The following is a 17,864-nucleotide window of genomic DNA, read 5'->3' as shown; positions in this document are numbered from 1 at the left end:
GTTCCACGGGGCCAGTCAAATGCAGGCCGTCCGGTAACGCAGACAGGATTGAAATTTGGGCTAGTTGGTTTCCTTGAGTATAAAAAAAACTGTAGTGCTACAGACGAGAACGAAGAAAGGAGACAGGACGAGCGCTGGACCGGCGATGGACTCGCGCTTGACTTGCTCTTGACGACTTCCGCTGGAGATAGGATATGCGAGCATCCTCAAGCGCGCGGCTCTACCGCAGATCGCCCGTTGGCGCTCTGGAATTCCGCGGTACAACAGTTTGCTACTGAGGTCAGGATCTGGAGGTTATAACCCTTTTGAGAACTTGTTTTGGGGAAACATACTTTCTAGATTACTAGCAATCGATAACTAAAAAAAAAATGGTTTACCTAGAAAGTGACACCTGACAAAACGTAATTAATGGATTACAAAGTCTGAAAGAAATGCATTTATTACGAGTAAAAAATGAACTGTAACGCATTAGGTGCCAGTCTGGTTGCATCCAAGTGCTTATATGGCAGCTCTTAGCTTTCTGCGGGAACCTTCTACGGGAATGGCAGCTCATTAAAAATGGGCGGAATAAGAATTTGTAGATTTGCTTCAGAGAGATTAGGAACAACATAACGAGAAACATATCTCGGGAATATGGGCTTCACTTTTCTGAGCTTATAAATAGTGTTGCAAAGTTATTGTATTTTCATGAATAGGTCATCAAAAGAAGACGAACCGCCTGTTTTAAATACGCTCTCAGTTTTGTCGCGGGGCGACTAGTGCCACTTTTAACTATATTCTTCAATGCTTCGTTTATTTTGTTTTCCTCCTTTTATCAGAAAGTTGAAGACATGGCCCATCCCGTATCTATGCGTGACCGACTTCAAAGCTTGCGCCACTAACTTTAACACTGAGACAGGTAAAATGCTTCGATATTTGCCGGCATAACAATCTCTAAATGCGGAATGTTACTGTGGTGCATGACACACAATTTGTTAGATCAGTTTTTGGGTGCATACAAGAAAAGCTGAGATGCGACGATGTTCGGGCATGCGGAAGGTGAACTGATTTTGAGTCACCTGCGCGAGATGTGTGATGATGAGTAGGCGCTGTTACGGCGCTGTCGACTGAGGCATATAAGTTTTTGGAAGAAAAAGAACCTGACAATTTTTATCTTTTTTATCATGTATGAAACCTTGAGATTCGAGCGCTGTGATAATTTCCGCCGACAATTCTACCTTCTATGAAGTTATGTTGTAACTAAACGATTACGCAACAGGTCTCTCACTCCAACCAATACCACCCGAGCAATATTTCTCCAGATGCTCTCTTTGGTTTAAAATATTGATAGCTTCGGTTACATCATACTAAGGCGCCCCTCAACTCCGTTCCCTTGTCTGCGTAATGACATATCTTGTAGTCGGTGGGAAACCATCGGGTTAATCACAGTCGTTAGCTGCTGAGCATATCTCGCCAACATAATATGTGCCGACAAAAATGTTGATTATCGCACATTTCATCTTTAAAGGCGACTTATAAATCGCGAAACAAGAGACGAATTATTCTTCAATCACAGTCTCCGTCTCTGAAGGCGCAAGGTCTCTCGGAGCGCTCGTAACTTCAGCCGAAGAGCCGCCTTCGCCTCAGCAAGCCTCCTTTGGCTGCTGGCTGAATTCAGACAGCTTAAACTTTACAATTATAAAACACAGCAGAACAGAGGACCATAAAGAAGTGGACGACACACCATGCTGTTTCGCCACCGCGCTGTGCGACGATATACCAACATGCCCAAGTTACTGCCATAATTCAGCTTAACCTTTTCGATGTGTTTCTTGTGTGCATAGAGGGAAGCAAATGCAGCTTGGAAGGATGCTGCTCTCGTTGCTTTCACCAACGCTTCTAGCTGTCCCTGAAGGGGCCGGCCCGGTGTCCTCAAGCGACTTAGTGATCAGTGTAGCGCAGCATATATGTGGCGGAATGACGCACTTTTCATTCCGATCTGGCCGAGACGCCGCAGAGGCTCCATTGCAGGTCACGGCGGAACTTACCACGGTCGGCCATTGAGGATCGCGACCACGCATCACCGCTATGTCTGGGCCACGGCCAAGGGGGACGAACGCGTAAGCGCCGCGGCCGCTGCAATGGGCCGAAGTGCGGGCCCATTGTGCCGCGACGGCGTCCCGCTTCGGAGAAGGTGCGTGCACTCATCAGTGCCCACCGTGCCACGCATAGGGCGTGTCCCCACCGATCACCCGAGAGGTTGATGGACCGCTGCCCGGTGCCCAAGCTGGTCGCCAGCAAAAAAAGAACAAGACAGCGATCCTCTTTCTCAAACTGTTGTTTTTTCTCGTGATCACCACGTTGTTGTTCGCCGCGGAGAAAAGACGCGGCGCGCGCACCGGTGTTCGCTGGTCCGCCGGAATACGGGGACGCGAGTGCGTAATTGCGAAGAAGAAAGTGACCCTCGATGGCGACCCACTTAATATGGCTAACCTTCGTGGTGTGTCCGCGAAGGAAAGGGTAGAGTGGGGGAGGGGCTGTGTGGGCTCGGCAGATTTATTTGTTGTGACAGGGGTGAGAGTGATCCGAGACGAGCAGCGTCTCTGCCGGGAAGCAGCGAGAAGGCCGCGGGGAGAGGCGCGATTAGCGAGGAGAGGAGGAGTGGGCGGCCGGCGTGGAAAGTGTCTTCGGATGAGTGCCGGGTATAAAAGGCTCCGGCGGCCGGCCATGGAGAGGCAGACGAGAGCCGGTGGTTTCACCTGGATCACCCGAGGAAGTACTTGCGATCGACCATGGTGAGTGTGTGTTCCGCGAAGCACTCGCAACGAGGGCGGAGCCAACATCCGCTATCGCCGGTTCAGAATGCGGAAGAAAACAATTGCGTAGGCGTGGAAAATGGTAAATTTGACGCGCTGGGGTTACTACCGATCAGGTATAGATAATTTTGTCCCCTTAAGTTTCCTGCTTGTTAGTGGATGGTGTAATGTCCGGCGAGCCGATACCCGAAGGCTCTAGGCAGGAGAGTGGTTTCATAGAACTTAGGTACGCGGACACACCTAATTAAGGACGAGACACAAGAAGCGATGACGTATGAGCTTGAAACTAATTTTCTCTCAGCGTAACCTCATTAATGTAAACCATTACTTAATCTGCCCGTAATGTTTGCAAAGTAGCCTCAAGAACCGCGTACTGAAGGAATGAAGGGCTTGACCTGCCTTCTTTTGATGGAATTTTCCTATATCTGGAAACGGCAAGGCTTAAGTCAGAATTCTTTATAAACCCAAATGAAAACTTTGATTGAAGCCCTACAGCTTGACAATGGCCATCTAGATAATGACGGCCCGAGAACAACCGAGAAGGTAATCTTTTTCCTCCGTAGTCACAAGGCCATGGCGTAGTCAAGCTTTACATTGGAGGTTTGTTGTAGAAAAAACAAAGATGTGCTGTATGAGCAAAACATGCATAAATCGACGACTTGTTAGCCCCTGATACATCAATCATATGGTTGCGCCCCAAGTAATCAAGGTTTTAAATTAACATAAAATAATTTCGTTATTATGTGCTTCATCATCTGAACGTTTTCGCGTAAACCTACAGGTAATGATGAACATCTGTTTCACGTATCGGCTTGCAGTATCTCCCACCATCGAACCACCAACAGAGATTCTCCATAGATTTCCTTTAATTTGTGCCAAATCTCCGGTCTTAACCTTCGCAAGTGTCTTCCGCCCTCCTAAAGGCAGCAAGGGCATAGACCCCAGGGGTCTTGTAACCGCATCTGGGCTTCTTCGATCAGTAGTATTTCCGGCTTCTTTGGCTACATATGGTACTTTGTCTCGGGCAAGCGGCGTAATTGCTACCCGGACGCTCCTGCTTGCTGTTGTGAGTGGAATGCTATGAAGCTGGCTTCAAGTCACGTGGGGCTGGGAAGCGGCCTCGCAGAGCTTGGCAGAGACCACTCTCGAGGGGGCAGCGAGCGGAACTTCAGGGCTTTTTCGTCTAAGCAGCGAACATTTTATCGATGACAACATTTAGGAGAGAACCGACAGTCCTGCACGTAAAGATTTTATTGGAAAGTTCTTCGATCTGATTAGAGGGAAGCTTAACACCGGGCGCGGATGTCTCCTTTTTCCCACTGCTAGTCGTTGCCAACTTGTCGATCTGAACACAAGAATCGAAGTTGAAGTGTAGCCCCAGTGAGCATATTGAGTGCTTTCAAAGACGGAGGTCATTATTTGGCTCTCATCTTACGCCCTCTAGTTCTTTCTACACTTCCTTCATTTTTTATGCTCAGAAAGGCAATCCCAGCATATAAAAGGTCAAGTTCTGTTTTCATTTTTTTCTGGAAGAGGGGTTGAATCGAATGAGAACCTTGCGCATAACCCGAATAGCAGCCAGTGGGAGCCGACGTTCCTAGGAATTTAAGGGCTAACGGATCGTCAAACCTCTTACACCTACAATATTATGCCAACGGAGGTAGTTGGAATGTGTCCTGTATGCTCAGAGCGTACAGTGGTGAGCAGTCTTGTCTAGAGCGCTCGGGCGGTGCACTTCCTTGCAAACAAATCCAGATTTTGTGGCAGCCTCTAGGGTCAGGCTGCAACGCTTGCACGGAAGTAGCGCCAGATAGCCTCGTAAACAAAGCAGGCACGAAAACTTTGCCCTGTAATGAGGGGCTGCTCTCTAATTTCGGTTTTTGTTACCAAGTGCGCACTGCTCAAGCGCTCTAGACAAGGCTGCTCACTACTGTACATTTGTACCGAAGCAAATCATAAATTTAATTTGAGGCAAATTGAAATCTGTTCCAGGATGGCGTGCAGGCTTTCGACACTGTTATTGTTTCAGAATCGCTTCTAAGATATTAACTTTATGCGAGCGCATCTATATTTTAATTTGAAGGAAATTTCGTGCATTGAGTGATATTGTTGGTGTCAGCTTGCCTGAACTCGGCAAATAATGAAACCTATGAGTCAGAATGTGTGCGTGAAGGTAGCAATTGCTATGGTAGTGCGATTTCCTGTGCACTGACCCGTGCATTTGGCGACAAAAGAAAAATTGCAGTGCGCGCCAAAAATTAGCAGTCTAAAGATATATTAAGAAAATTCACAGGACGATCATGAAGGCTGATGCGAGAAGGCTGCGCTAGCATTTGTATTTACTCTCGGTCATCACTTTGATGCTTTTACTCTAAGGCGAGGCTCCTTACACGAAACAGATTTTTTTCTCTTGGATGAAGGTTTTAATAAGCGGATGCTCGTGGGTTGCTTCTGGAGGTTGTAGTGGGTAGAAGGCTGGGGTGGTTTTGTGGCAGCCTCTTAGCTAGAGTGGTGGAGAGATGGGTGGTGGGTAGTTTTTCTGGAGGGCAGCTGTCTTTCTAACTGCGTCTTTGATTTCAATTTATTCGCTGATCTTTCATTCCGCCGCTGCTTGGACTACTAGCTGATGTGGTGATGGCGAGGGGTGGGGGTAGAAGTGGATTTGTAGCGGGTGGCCGTTCTTTAGGGTAAGTTAGAGTTAGGAGGTAGGTGGAGCTTCTTTAGGGTGGAGGCCTCACTCGTCGAGGCTTTCTACAGACGACTCTGCCATTTTCGCCAGATGCCACTGGTACTGCTCTCGCAGTAGAGGCCTTGGAACAGCTCTGGAGTTCCAGTTTTCATCTACCGCAAATACTCCTTCTCATTGGGCGTAGTTATTAATGCTTCGTTTAAATATTAATAGAAAGCGTTGAGAGTAGAAAAAAAGAAATGAGGAAAAATATCTCGTAGTCTATGGCACCCTTACAATGGCTGCTTATACCACGGGCTTTTTGGGGTGTGAAAGCACATTTGTCTGCGCCGAATTGACTACCGCACCAGGCTTGGGAACCTGAGATCTCGTGTCACGATATGCGTACCGCATACCCGCGAATCCAGACGCACATTTCATCGTCTTCGGTCTTGCAGGATACTTTTCGTGGTAAGCATCACTTCTCCATGCAAAGCCTCTGTCTTGAGCGGCCGATTTGTCAGCTCTTTCGGGCATATTGTCAACGGAGTTATAGATTTTAAAATGATCACTTTGGTGAAAACGCTCTTCCATCGCTGTAAACTCGCAGCTGTCTTTTGTTACAATCCATTTATCTCGCGCATCGCTGAGGCACAGGATATACCCACAGCTTTTCAGCAGAGTGCATTAATTTATGTTCTGGAGAATTTTTCATGTTTTTTTTCTAAACAATATCTGCGCTAGAAAATTTCATTTTCCGACTTGCTGAAACGAGAACACGCAGTAGTTTTTTGACACGCTAACGTGCCTCCTGAGTCGGTAGTTAACTCCTCTTTACTAGACCTTAATTTCTTTGAATGTGAGCTCTGCGGATCTTGCAATCCGGGCTAAAGCTTAGTATTTTCTCCCAAGCTATCGAGGCACTGTGTCCTATATCCCACGAGGCTCTTACGCGCTTAAAGAGAGCCCGCCAAGTCCGCAATGCCAAAACATAGCGGGCCTGGCTGACGTCGCGTTCCTGCGGGTTTTATCGAAAGCGCCAGAGCAGACGAATCAGGCACCACCAAAGCATCACTGACACCGCGGACTTAAAACGAATGCCGAAAGAGAGGGAGGAAAAAATCTACTTTCCGTACCGTGCCACATAGTTCAAAACACGAGGTCAAAACCATTAAAATTATCAACGTTAACGGGCTCGTTTATCAACAAGCCTATAAAGGGGTCGGATTCTATAGAAGTTCGCGACAGTTTCATCTCTGCTTCTGCCAACAACTTTGCGGAAGCTAAGAAGCAGATTGCAGCTGCAGTTATTACACCGGAACTGAAAATAACTGTCCCCGTAGCCACTACTGGTTTCACTGTGTTCACAATATCTATCGTGCAGACCTGTCTTCGCTGCAAAGGGCGTCTAAAATGCGCCATCCTCACCCAAGAAGCCATTCCGCGAATCGTCCAAACGCCAGCTGCGGGCGCAGAGGTGCGCTTATAACGGATACAGTGGAAAGCACATCTACATTTCTAATTGCAGGGACGCATTTGTACGCACAGACCTCGCTGTAATAGCGAGCCCTCGCCGTAATAGCGGGCAACGATAGTATCTTCGTCGCGATCTCCTTCACCCTTCCCGAGAGTAACACCACCATTCCTATACAAAACACACCTTCCATGGCAACGACGTAGTGGGGCCTTCCCGCTTGACGCCTCGTCCGGCCGAGTTCAGTGCCTGCAGAACACGACGCCGACAATGCACGAGTGTACTTTACTTTCTACTAGGAACTCGAGACATTGAGGATATCGGCACTGTTAAGCACATTAATTACGGTCCTAATATTCAAGAGCTAGAGCGGGTCTGAACACGGCCGCCTGTAACTAGTCAGGTGGAGAAGGGAAAGTTTAAAGATGGGTTTGGTGGTTAAAGGGACGAGACATAGAGTATGTCCGGAGATGCATGTGAGGTAAGTTTTGGTGTACACAACGGAGCAGACTCCAATGTGTTTAAGACTGTGTTTAAAAAAGTAGTCATCATAATTGACAAGGCATGCCCTGTACACCCCCTGTTCGACAATTCGCTTGTGCGGTGTAATCTGGTGTGGAATCTCAGTCCTGTTCCGTTCACTGAAACCATGAAAATGAAACCATGAAAAGTTTTGCGAAAACAATCATTCGGTTTCAGCAGCGTGCTGGCTCGAACAACTGCCAAAAATGTACAATCAACAGTCCAAGCATGAATAAGAACTGCAGTATTCCTTACTGCTGAGCGATCGATTATATGTAGTTTCCTAGGTCGCCAATGAAGGCTCGCCAAATTATGGTGCGCCAGTCAGTATTTAAGGTCAGCTCTACTTTTTACACGACAAAAAAAAAAACGATTAAAACCGACGTTATGTCGCTAGTAGTTTCCAAAAATATATTTTGAAGCTCTTGAAAGCTTACCATAATGCATTTTTCTCGCTTCTTACATGTGGGAAATTGTAAGCAGTTACACCTGCTTTGTGGCTTTGTGGTACGGCAAGCAGTGTCGCAGCAGTTCTCAGTACAAAGAAGGATCGTGCAAAAGTGCTTTGTAGAGGAGCTTTTTTTTTTTTGTTACCACGAGGAACTAGGAAATCATACTGTACTTTCCTAGGGCAGCAGCGAATGAGGAGGAGTGAAGATTTCAGGGAAATGCTTAACAGCTGCCCTAACGCACCACGTCACTGGGATCCCACGTTGAGGAGCTAAGTCTCCCATCTATAGCATCTACAGAGAGAACGGCCTGTTAAGTGTGAAGAGCATGTAATGTGGCCACACAGTATATTTTTTTTTAAATCTGAGAGGTGCTTGCATTATTTTGCTGTGATTTTTTTGCACTCATTCTTTTTTTTTTCACCCCAGTAACCACCAGGTAAATTCTGATCAATTATTGCACTGTGTTTATATAGCTCTTGGACATTCGACTAAATATTCGTTTTTCTGAAAGAAGCTCTAGGTCGTCAAGTCACAGATTTGCATTATTAGCCTTTTACACGCTATCTAAATATAATACACGCAAAATAGATTGGTTCAGGAGAGTAATACGAACATCAAGCAGGACGTGCAACGTTCATCCGGCCACTTATGTAGATTACCTAATAATGAGCCTCTGACGTTTCTTCTACTACTACAAGTAATCGCCTAATAAAGAGGTAGTCACGGAAGTGTATCAAACAGTCAACGAGGATAAGGCTGGAGAGATGCACCAGCAGACCACGACAGCGCGGGCGCCGCCTATCCGACAGGGTCAAGCAAAAATAGTTCACTTCCTTGCGCCCTTCCGCATTCGTTCTGCGTAGTAATCAGCTTCTATTTTTGCAATTTTTCCTCCGGCCGATTTCACCCTTCTGGCTAAACGTGTCGTATTACACGCAGCGCCCTTTGCACCACGCATATCTTCTCGACGGCCGGAGGCCAGCGTCACCTCTCTTCGATCGTGAGGTCACTCGGTGGAACCAACAGCGCCAGTCGCTGCAGTGACCGCTAATCTTTCCATGCAGAAAGCCAAGGGCGCTCTTGCAAAAGGGCCTGCGTGGTAGCGTGCGCGCGGATGTTACAAGGGCGCATACGAAAATGGTCAGCGAACCTGCCCTCCTGGCCTCTTGCAGAGCACACGGAACAGCAAGCGGGAAGAAAGAACTGCCACAGCGCGTTCAATCTTCCCCTGCCCGTCGTGGGGCCCGGATGGCAGACGCCTTCATCTGGAAGGCGCTCCGTACCATGAACGTAGCGTAGCTTGCCTCCGCAGGTCATCGTTGGGACCGCAAGCACAGTAATTAGGCGCTTCCTATAGCATTCACGACGCAGGCGGTTCTTACTTCCGCGCTGCCTCTTGGAGGGTACGTACAATAGCGTGCAGCCCCGTCGGAGTTGTCGAGGCAAAGAGGCGCGCTCGAACAAGCTTTGACGGCGAGCCGCCAGGCTGCGTTTTGGAAGGTCTCGCAAGGGCGTGCCACACTCAAAAACTCCGAGGCAACACAACCGGGACACACACAAATGTCGAAATCTGACGGGAATGGCCAGCAACTGTTCGGCATATGCTGCGGGTTTCCGCACTGGACTGTCCACTTAGGTAATGGCCATGTTCTAAAATAGGCGTACATACATCAGTAGAGGGATACTCTTTATGCAACCACGTTCCAAAGTGACCAGCCAGCGCCCAACAAAAGCGAGGCAGTGTAATCAAAAATTCGTGCGACCTAACACCACCACCGCTCACACCGCTCGCAAATGCGTTCTCACGTCAGCCTCTTCACCTTCCGGGTTATGGAGCGCCACGTTAACTGCTTGAGAGCGCAGACCCGGCGCAACTGAACTACGCAAGACGTCGCAGACGGTACAGCGTTGTCGGAGAAGCGAGGAGGTGCCTTTGTGCAGGGGAAGCCCCATGCGCCGCGCTCTCAACGCTCGGAGACCCACTTTCACTCTCGCGTAAACCTGTTCCCGGACGGAGCGGCAGTGACCCGAAAACCGCTTTTGGTGCCCCTCTCTCACTTTCAGCTGGCGATCCCGCCGCTCACATCCCGTCCACCTTTAGAGAGCATTCACTTCCGCCACCAAAGCGGAGCGTAACTCTGTCGCTTCGAGGGGTGCCCCGTAGGAGAGGTCGGCACGGCAGGCGGCGTGCTTGTCGCATTGTGCCCTGTCGAGACTCACAGGCACCGCTAATATTTGTGCTTGGGTGCGCGAACTCCGCCAGCAGGTAGGGGGCTCTCGTCGTCCGTCCGTAAGAATGATGGCGCCAATAATTCGGTGAGTGCGACTTTACGTGGCCAGGGGGCACTCAGAAGGGCACTATATGGCGCCGTCCGTGATTGCGCGCATCCATTAGAATTGTTAACGTTCCCAGCTCTATAGTGAGCGAAGTGGAGATGACCAAATTCAAACCGTGTTTGTCGAATGAAATTTCTGTTTTTTCATTAGGGGAGCCGCGTTCCCTTAGCGCAGCGGTTCATGTGAAAGGCAAACAGAGTGTGCTCGACGTGCTTCACGGCACGTTTTTTTAATGTTGTCTTGGTGGTCCGCTGCATCGCGGACAGCTGCACATCTTTCCCGGACACACACGGGGTTATCTATAGTGCCCGGTTAAGTGAGCTTAATCGTCCAATCTCGGCGAGGCTGGAAGAGGGCGCGTCTTCTTTCCGCCGTGGCTACTTTTGTGCTCTCTTGCGACATGCATAGCAGCGCAGGCGAGGATGGAAAAGCGGGCCAGCGATGACGGCGCCGAAAGCAATTTGTTGCTGCGCGCACTTTTGGGACCCCCCAGTGCACTGCTTCCGGTCTCTTTCTCCCTTGTTTCCTTTGTCTGCCTCACAGAAAGCGTGCACTGGAGGCGCGCACGACGCCCTAGTCAAGTGCTCTGCTTTAGAACGACTCAGACTGGAGAGGATTCCGCAGCGCGTGGCTTCCGCCTCGGAAGGAAAAGAATGCGCATAAGAAGGGGGAGGGAAATGGGGGGAGGGCTCGCTAGAGGCGCTCCCAATGAATTTGTTTTTGGCCGTTCTTCACACTAGAGCTGAAAAAAATTGTGGTGTTTTCTATCTTCAGGGGCCCAGTGAAACGACTTTACCGTTCGGTCAGCAACGTATAACGTAAAGTCGAATCTGTACTACTTCTCTTGAAAGCCTTCCACCTATATGCGAAACCACAAAACAGTTCGCACGTGTGAGGGTACTCCTAAGACGGCTGTCACTGCTATTGCCATGAGGCACCGTCAATTCAGGCAGACAGCAGTCATTACTGATACCTCTGTTCCAGTATTTGTTTCTATGTATAGCTTACCTTTTTGCTTTGTGAGCACCTATGTTAAATGTTAACCTCGTTCAGGATAAAATGTATGGTTACAGAGTTTTCTGTATTGTCTTTTTTAGTGCAGTCTGGTTAAATCGGTGCTACCAAATGAATTTTTTTTAGGGCCCGCAGCTCAGAACGACAGCTCGTGGCAATTGTACTGAATGTTCCATTCCTACGTGAGCAGTGCTTTACTTTCGTGCATGACATTGGTCCATGAAATCCCCAGACCGCAACCCTTTCGACGAAATACGAGAAATGGAGTGAGGACAAATTGAACCTGGAATATGAATGAACTGCGCATGATGCTGTGGCGTTGAAGGCGGGCTGCAGTGCACGTGTAATGTAATCGTTGATGGGTGAACATTGAGCGTAAACATAACTTTTGAAACATTTCCTAAAATTTAGGAGCGGAACTAATACTCAAACGTTTGTATTGCACGCATTTCGGCTTCCCTGTGAAGCTTGAGTCGAGGGAGGAAAAAAGTTTTCATTAGACGAAATATATTGGGCACGTTAGCTAATGAGCGGCGCACAATCAAGATCTGTAAGGAACAAAATTTGGGGGTACACTTAACCTCAGCTCTAAAGGTATGGCACGATAGCGTTAAAAGATTAATGCTCATATATGCAGAATTGGTCGTTGTCTACTTTACGCTCCTAAGCCCCTGGGAGTCCTCATGCCTCTCCCGGATAGTGGTGCAGGGGTTAAACGATGCGCCACTTACTCGACAGGTGGCTCCTCCGAACACAGCCAGCAGTGCAGCTTGTGAGACCAAGGTTGTTTTTCCTAAACAACCTCCTGCTTCAATCTCTAATTTAATTGCCACCTGCCACTGTTGGCAGGTTGCTCACGATCCGATGGGCAGGTTGCCGACAGCCACAGTGGAGACGTTGCTACGACGTATCATGGTAATTTGCGATTCGCTGATGACATTGTCAGGACATGAACTGCAAAGCATGATCAATGAATTAGACAGGCAGAGCAGAACGGTGGGGCTAAAAATTAACATGCAGAAAACCAAATTAATGTTCAACAGCCTAGCAAGGGAACAGCAGTTCGCAGTTGGTAGCCAAGTGCTGGAACTAATAAGAGAATATGTCTATTTAGGGCTGGTAGTGACAGCTGATCCAGATCATAAGAGGGAAATAACTAGAACAATAAGAATGGGGTGGAGCACATATGGCAGGTTCTCTCAGATTATGAATGGCAGTTTACCAATATCCCTCAAGAGAAAAGTATACAACAGGTGTATCTTGCCGGTACTCATCCATGGGGCAGAAACGTGACAGAAACGGGACAGAAACGGCAAGCCGCCACGGGACTGGGTGAAAGGCACTCCACACGTTGGTCGACTCCGCCCACCGTACGAGGGAGAATTAAAAAAAAAGGGCGGGAGCCGGACGTTAATTCGATTTAATTTGGGAAATCGGCCATACAGGGCAATAAGTCGCAGTTTCTAGGAATGCTAGGAACGTGTAGATCGAGTTCCCGCTGCAAAAAGACAAGTTCAGATTCCTCTTCAGTGCACCTTTAAGCCGCAGTTATGCCGAATTTGTTTTATCTAATACTGCGCTGTATTCAAACCCTTGGATTCGACGCGGTTGCCCAGTGGTCGTGGCGTTCCACTACTGAGCATGAGTTCACGGTATCAAATCGCGGCCCCGGCGGACGTGTTTTGCAGGCAAGGACACCAAGTGGTCAAAATTGATCCACGACCTTCAACTACTTGAATCTTCCACTTTCCCTCCCTGCACTTCTTCCGTCCAGCCTTGGACGGCACCCTTGGTGGAGCTTAACTGAATTTTGTGAAATTCCTTTAACTATTCAGTAAGCTTTGGAAATTTTAGACGCGTAAGAACGAGAACTGAATGGATATTGCATTCAACAATATTTGGGTGAACGCAGCACTATTTGTTGCTTGGTTTATTTTATGGAAATGGAACAGCCTAGGGGGCTTGCGAAATAGCGGTGCCCAACTGTAAAGCTTGTCGCACTAGCCTGGAAGTCATTGTACCTAGAGTGTTGTTCTTGCTGCATTATGGTACTTTTATATTTCCATCCTTCTTTTTTTCTAATGATTTACATCTGTGTTGTTTTGTTTTCTACGCTCATAAACCTGTGATAACCTGTGAAGCAGTAAACACGTGAGCATGTTTGTCTGCAGCAGTGCAGCGACGTCCCGAGAAAGAAATGAAGTTCAATCAAAGCGAAATTATTCTAGCGTCGCAGCTCTCGTACGTTTGTCGCTTGCACGTTTGTCGCTTGCATGTTCTTCTAGAGTGTGAAAGCATGCTCCCGAGGCCTAGCACCTGTTTTGACATTTCCCTTCCTCTCCTCCACAGAGCACCACTCGAGAGCTCTTGCATACCTATTCATGGCTACGATTTTCAGCATAGTACTACACCTTAAGACAACACAACGCACCTGCAGTAATTCGTTGAATGACAAAGAATAATTGTAATTAAACTAATGTAACTCTTTACGTGCGATAGGGTAGAGGAGGGAAACTCGAACTTAGGCACGAAGCGGAGTGCTGCCAGCGTAACATATTGTGTTTGGGACCCACATCTGTCGCACGCGAAAGATTTACCCGCACATGGAAAGTTCTCAAGGATGTGCCGATACTCGCAGCGTGCTGCTGTGGCGTTCCTGGCCTCCCTGGTGGGCGTCTCCCTGGCGGGCAACATTGGCGGCGCTGGCGGCGGCGGGTCGCACGGGGGCGGCGGCTACTCGGGAGGCGGCGGACTCGGCGGAGGAACCCTGGGCGGCTACGGAGCTTCTGGCTATGGTTCTTCTGCTGGCGGCTACGGCAGCGGCAGCCTCGGCGGCCATCGCTCCAGCCCTGCTGCGGGAGGCGCTGCGCACTCGGCTTACGGGGACGGATCCTACTACGGCGGTCCCTCCTCGGGCGGCTTAGGCGGCGCTAGCTACGGCGGAAGCGGCGCTGGTGGCTACGGTGGTGCAGGCGGCTACGGTGGTGCAGGCCACCACGGTGGCTACTCCACTGCCTCCGGTGGCGGCGGTGCAGGTCACCACGGTGGTTACTCCACTACCTCCGGTGGAGGCTATGGGCCCGGAGGAGGGTACGGTAGCAGCGGTAGCAGCGGCTACGGAAGCGGCTCAGGTGGTTATGGCGGCGGAGCTGGTGGCTACGGTGGCGGTGCCGGTGGCTACGGTGGTGGAGCCGGCGGCTATGGTGGTGGGCTCGGCAGCCAAGGTGGAGCTGGAGGTGCTCTCTCAGGGTACTCAAAGTCTAAAGCCAGCAAGCTATCGGGAGGTGGATACAGCGGTGCGTCGCTCTTCGGGGGCGGTGGCCTTAGCGGCGGCATTGGAGGAGCCAAGCTCACAGACACCGGGGGCTACGGTAGCGGAGGAACCGTTACCGGTGCTGGACTCGTCGGCGGGGGCTACGGTGGCGGCGCCGGCACTGGAGCGGGCCTCGGAGGTACTGGTGGAGCAGGTTTCCCAGGCGGGTTCTCAGGCAATGCGGTGACGATCCCGGCCAAGGTGATTGTTCTGAAGGTTCCCATATCTGATGGCGGCGCTGGCGGCGCAGGAGGCGCTGGTGGCTTCTCGGGTGGAACCCAGGGCGGTTACGGTGGGGCCCCAGCGGCAGGCTTTGGACCATCGGGTGGCGGGTACGGAGGTTCTACTGGCTACGGGCCCTCATCGGGAGGTTATGCGAGTGTAGGCCCAACGGTGTCGGCTGGACTCGGTGGCCACCACGGTGGGTACGGTGGCAGTGGCGGCGGCCTCTACGGAGGGAAGGGAGGTTACGGAGGCACTGGACTCGGTGGTGGTCTTGGTGGTGGTCACCATGGTGCCGGCACTGGCGGTGGACTCGGTGGAGGCAAGGGCGGTTACGGAGGCGCTGGGCTTGGTGGTGGTCTTGGGGGTGGTCACCATGGTAGTGGTCTTGTTGGCGGCATTGGCGGCGGACTCGGTGGAGGCAAGGGCAGTTACGGAGACACTGGGCTTGGTGGTGGTCTTGGGGGTGGTCACCATGGTAGTGGTCTTGGTGGCGGCATTGGCGGCATTGGCGGCGGACTCGGTGGAGGCAAGGGCGGTTACGGAGGCACTGGGCTCGGTGGTGGTCTTGGCGGTGGTCACCATGGTAGTGGTCTGGGTGGCGGCTATGGTGGCGGGCTCGGTGGAGGAAAGGGCGGATACGGAGGTTCGGGATTCGGCGGAACTGGAAAAGGCGGTGCCGGAGGCAAGGGAGGATTTGGTGGAGGTCACCACGGGGGTTTCGGTGGTGGATCTAAGGGTGGCTACGGAGCTGCCGGTGGCCTCGGTGGTGGCCTTGACGGAGGATACGGTGATGGCCTCGGAGGAGGTGGTGGTCTTTCCGGTGGTCACCACGGCGGCTTTTCTGGTGGTGGGCTTTCCGGTGGTTATGGGGGCTACTCGGGAGGAGGAGGCTACTCCGGGGGTGATGGCTATGGATCCAGCGGCGGCAAGGGCGGCTCTGGCGGAGGACACCACGGTGGTGGTGGCTATGGAGGCAGCAGTTATGGTGGCTCTAAAGGAGGATTTGGTGGCGGCAGCTACGGTGGTTCCAAGGGCGGTTATGGGGGTGGCGGCTATGGTGGTTCAAAGGGAGGCTACTGGTGATCATACTGTCCCCCATCCCGTACCACCTTCCTGCAACAACTCATGGCTGCTTCCCGACAGGGATTCGTCGAGCAAAGTGGGAGGTCGAATTGTTCATTTTGTTATTGCAGCGTTTTTGTTAGCATTTGAATGTGGTGAGCAGGCAACGTTTCTCTTCAGCTTTTTCTCCGACAAAAAGAGAGCTTTTCGTGCCTTGCAGTTTACTGCAACTTGCAAAGGCTTCTTAGTTGTACAGGCTTTTCACCGTATGGTATTGAAAGCTGTGTTACCTGTTCTGCTTGCTTGAATGGTTACCTAACGATCTCCAACAGACCTCAGCACTCTGGGGGCTAGAAATGCATTGAATAAGTATGTGCAAATCTAAAGTTCGTGTTATGTTGTGTGACTGTGTAATTTAACTGAGCGAAAATAAAACGTGTGACATCGTTCATGTTTCCTAAGCCTCGTATCTTTCCTTGCCTTAAGCTTCACGCGTCTAGGATGACCGTCCAACAAGGTAGCGCCGCATTTTGATCTCCAGCCCTTTATAATCTCACAGACCGTTTGGAAGGCCAGTGTCAGTTGAGTTATGCGAGATTTCAGGCACTATTTTTTCCCTTGGTGGTATGATTGAAGTCAGTACATGTTTATCTGCTTTGGCGCATCATATCATTTTTATTGGTGTTTTAAAAGCAGAGACTAAGGCTAACTATGCAGTGCGGATTTTTTGTGCCTGGTATATGAGTATGTGACTATGAGTGGTAATCTGCTGGAATGGAGGCGATATATGTGTCCTGCTTCTCCGTAGTCTAGGTGAAAAGGAAAAATTGGGGGGCGGGGAAGGCTCTGGGTCACTAAATAATTAACACCATGATGACGGCACGCACGGCTACCCCGTCCACTGAAATCCATCGCCATTGCCACTGAACGAACACAAACGATTTGCCAGGTTCATGGTTGGTATGATGATATGAGTTAGGGCTTCCAGTTCGAATCGGTTGCTGAAATTGGACTTCTGCCCAAGGGTGGAAACCAGGGTAAAGTGGCCGTGTTCCCGAGCTGGCGCCTTTGTGCATATGTATACATTTGGCTGCTATTTTGCTGCATACTGGGGCATGTGTACGAGATGACGTCTCCAATGATGCGAAACCGGGGTATTAAGGTTAATACATACAACACTGTAACATCAACAGCTGAGGTTATGGTGGCAGATGTAGTGAGTTATACTGCAGGGTTCCGACTGCTTCTACAGATGGTGGAAGTGGCAGCAATACCATGATTTGGGTCTGATGTTGAAGAGTATCAAGCGCCGGTTCAAGCGCCCTTGGCAACTAACTGGCCCGCCAGCACACCATCAATAATAATCACGCGAAGCGCACCAATAGGTTGCTCGCGCGTCGTCTTTATTTGATGGCCTGCTGTGAACTGTTTATCTGAAGCACAGGCATACAGTATTCACTGCAAGAAGTACACAATGACAGAGGAGGCTGCGGTGCAGGGTCCAGCTAGGTGCCAGCTAAGCACGGTGATAATGAATAGGGTCTGCAATGGCTTCTGCACAGCGGAGTACTCAACACATTCCTCCGTAAAGTTGGTTCGTAGATCAGCAGAGACCGACTTGCTATGCCGCCTACTTGCAAGTCTTCTGCAGCGATGGACCGCGATTGACCGCGTTTGTGGTCACCGTGTGGGTAGAGGGGTACCGCACCATCTTACTTGGTATTTTCCATTTCCGTCTTGAACTTTCAGCGCTCCCTCAAGGTTGCCTCATGTATTCCATCGTAGTTCGCCCATTTCTGGAAATCAACAACGCAGGCACGTACGTACATGTGAGAGTCGCCAAAAATTAACAGCGTACTTCCACTAGCGTATGCACTGTTCATGTGTCTCTACTTCTAATATTCGCAGCGCTGCAATGACCGAGGCGCATCGGGAGCACAGGAAGCGTCACAAATTCCGCCTTTTACCTTCGGTACCAAACTAACTGCTTCAAACACGAGTT

The 17,864-nt window shown here is 50.1% G+C and overlaps 1 protein-coding gene across 1 annotated transcript; it reads left to right on the top strand.

Annotated features, from left to right (window-relative positions):
- Positions 1–2,709: 2,709 nt before the first annotated feature.
- Positions 2,710–16,165, top strand: LOC149340044 (uncharacterized). The gene is made up of 2 exons (XM_089550631.1): positions 2,710–2,774; positions 13,901–16,165. Exons 1-2 carry the CDS (start codon positions 2,772–2,774, stop codon positions 15,881–15,883), a joined length of 1,986 nt encoding a protein of 661 aa, XP_089406757.1. The 5' UTR covers positions 2,710–2,771; the 3' UTR covers positions 15,884–16,165.
- Positions 16,166–17,864: the final 1,699 nt, after the last annotated feature.

This window comes from Amblyomma mixtum, chromosome 6 (genome assembly GCF_055824585.1).
Source record: "Amblyomma mixtum isolate Tamu chromosome 6, ASM5582458v1, whole genome shotgun sequence".
Lineage (NCBI taxonomy): Eukaryota > Metazoa > Arthropoda > Arachnida > Ixodida > Ixodidae > Amblyomma > Amblyomma mixtum.
This window is presented reverse-complemented; position numbering and strand designations above follow the sequence as displayed.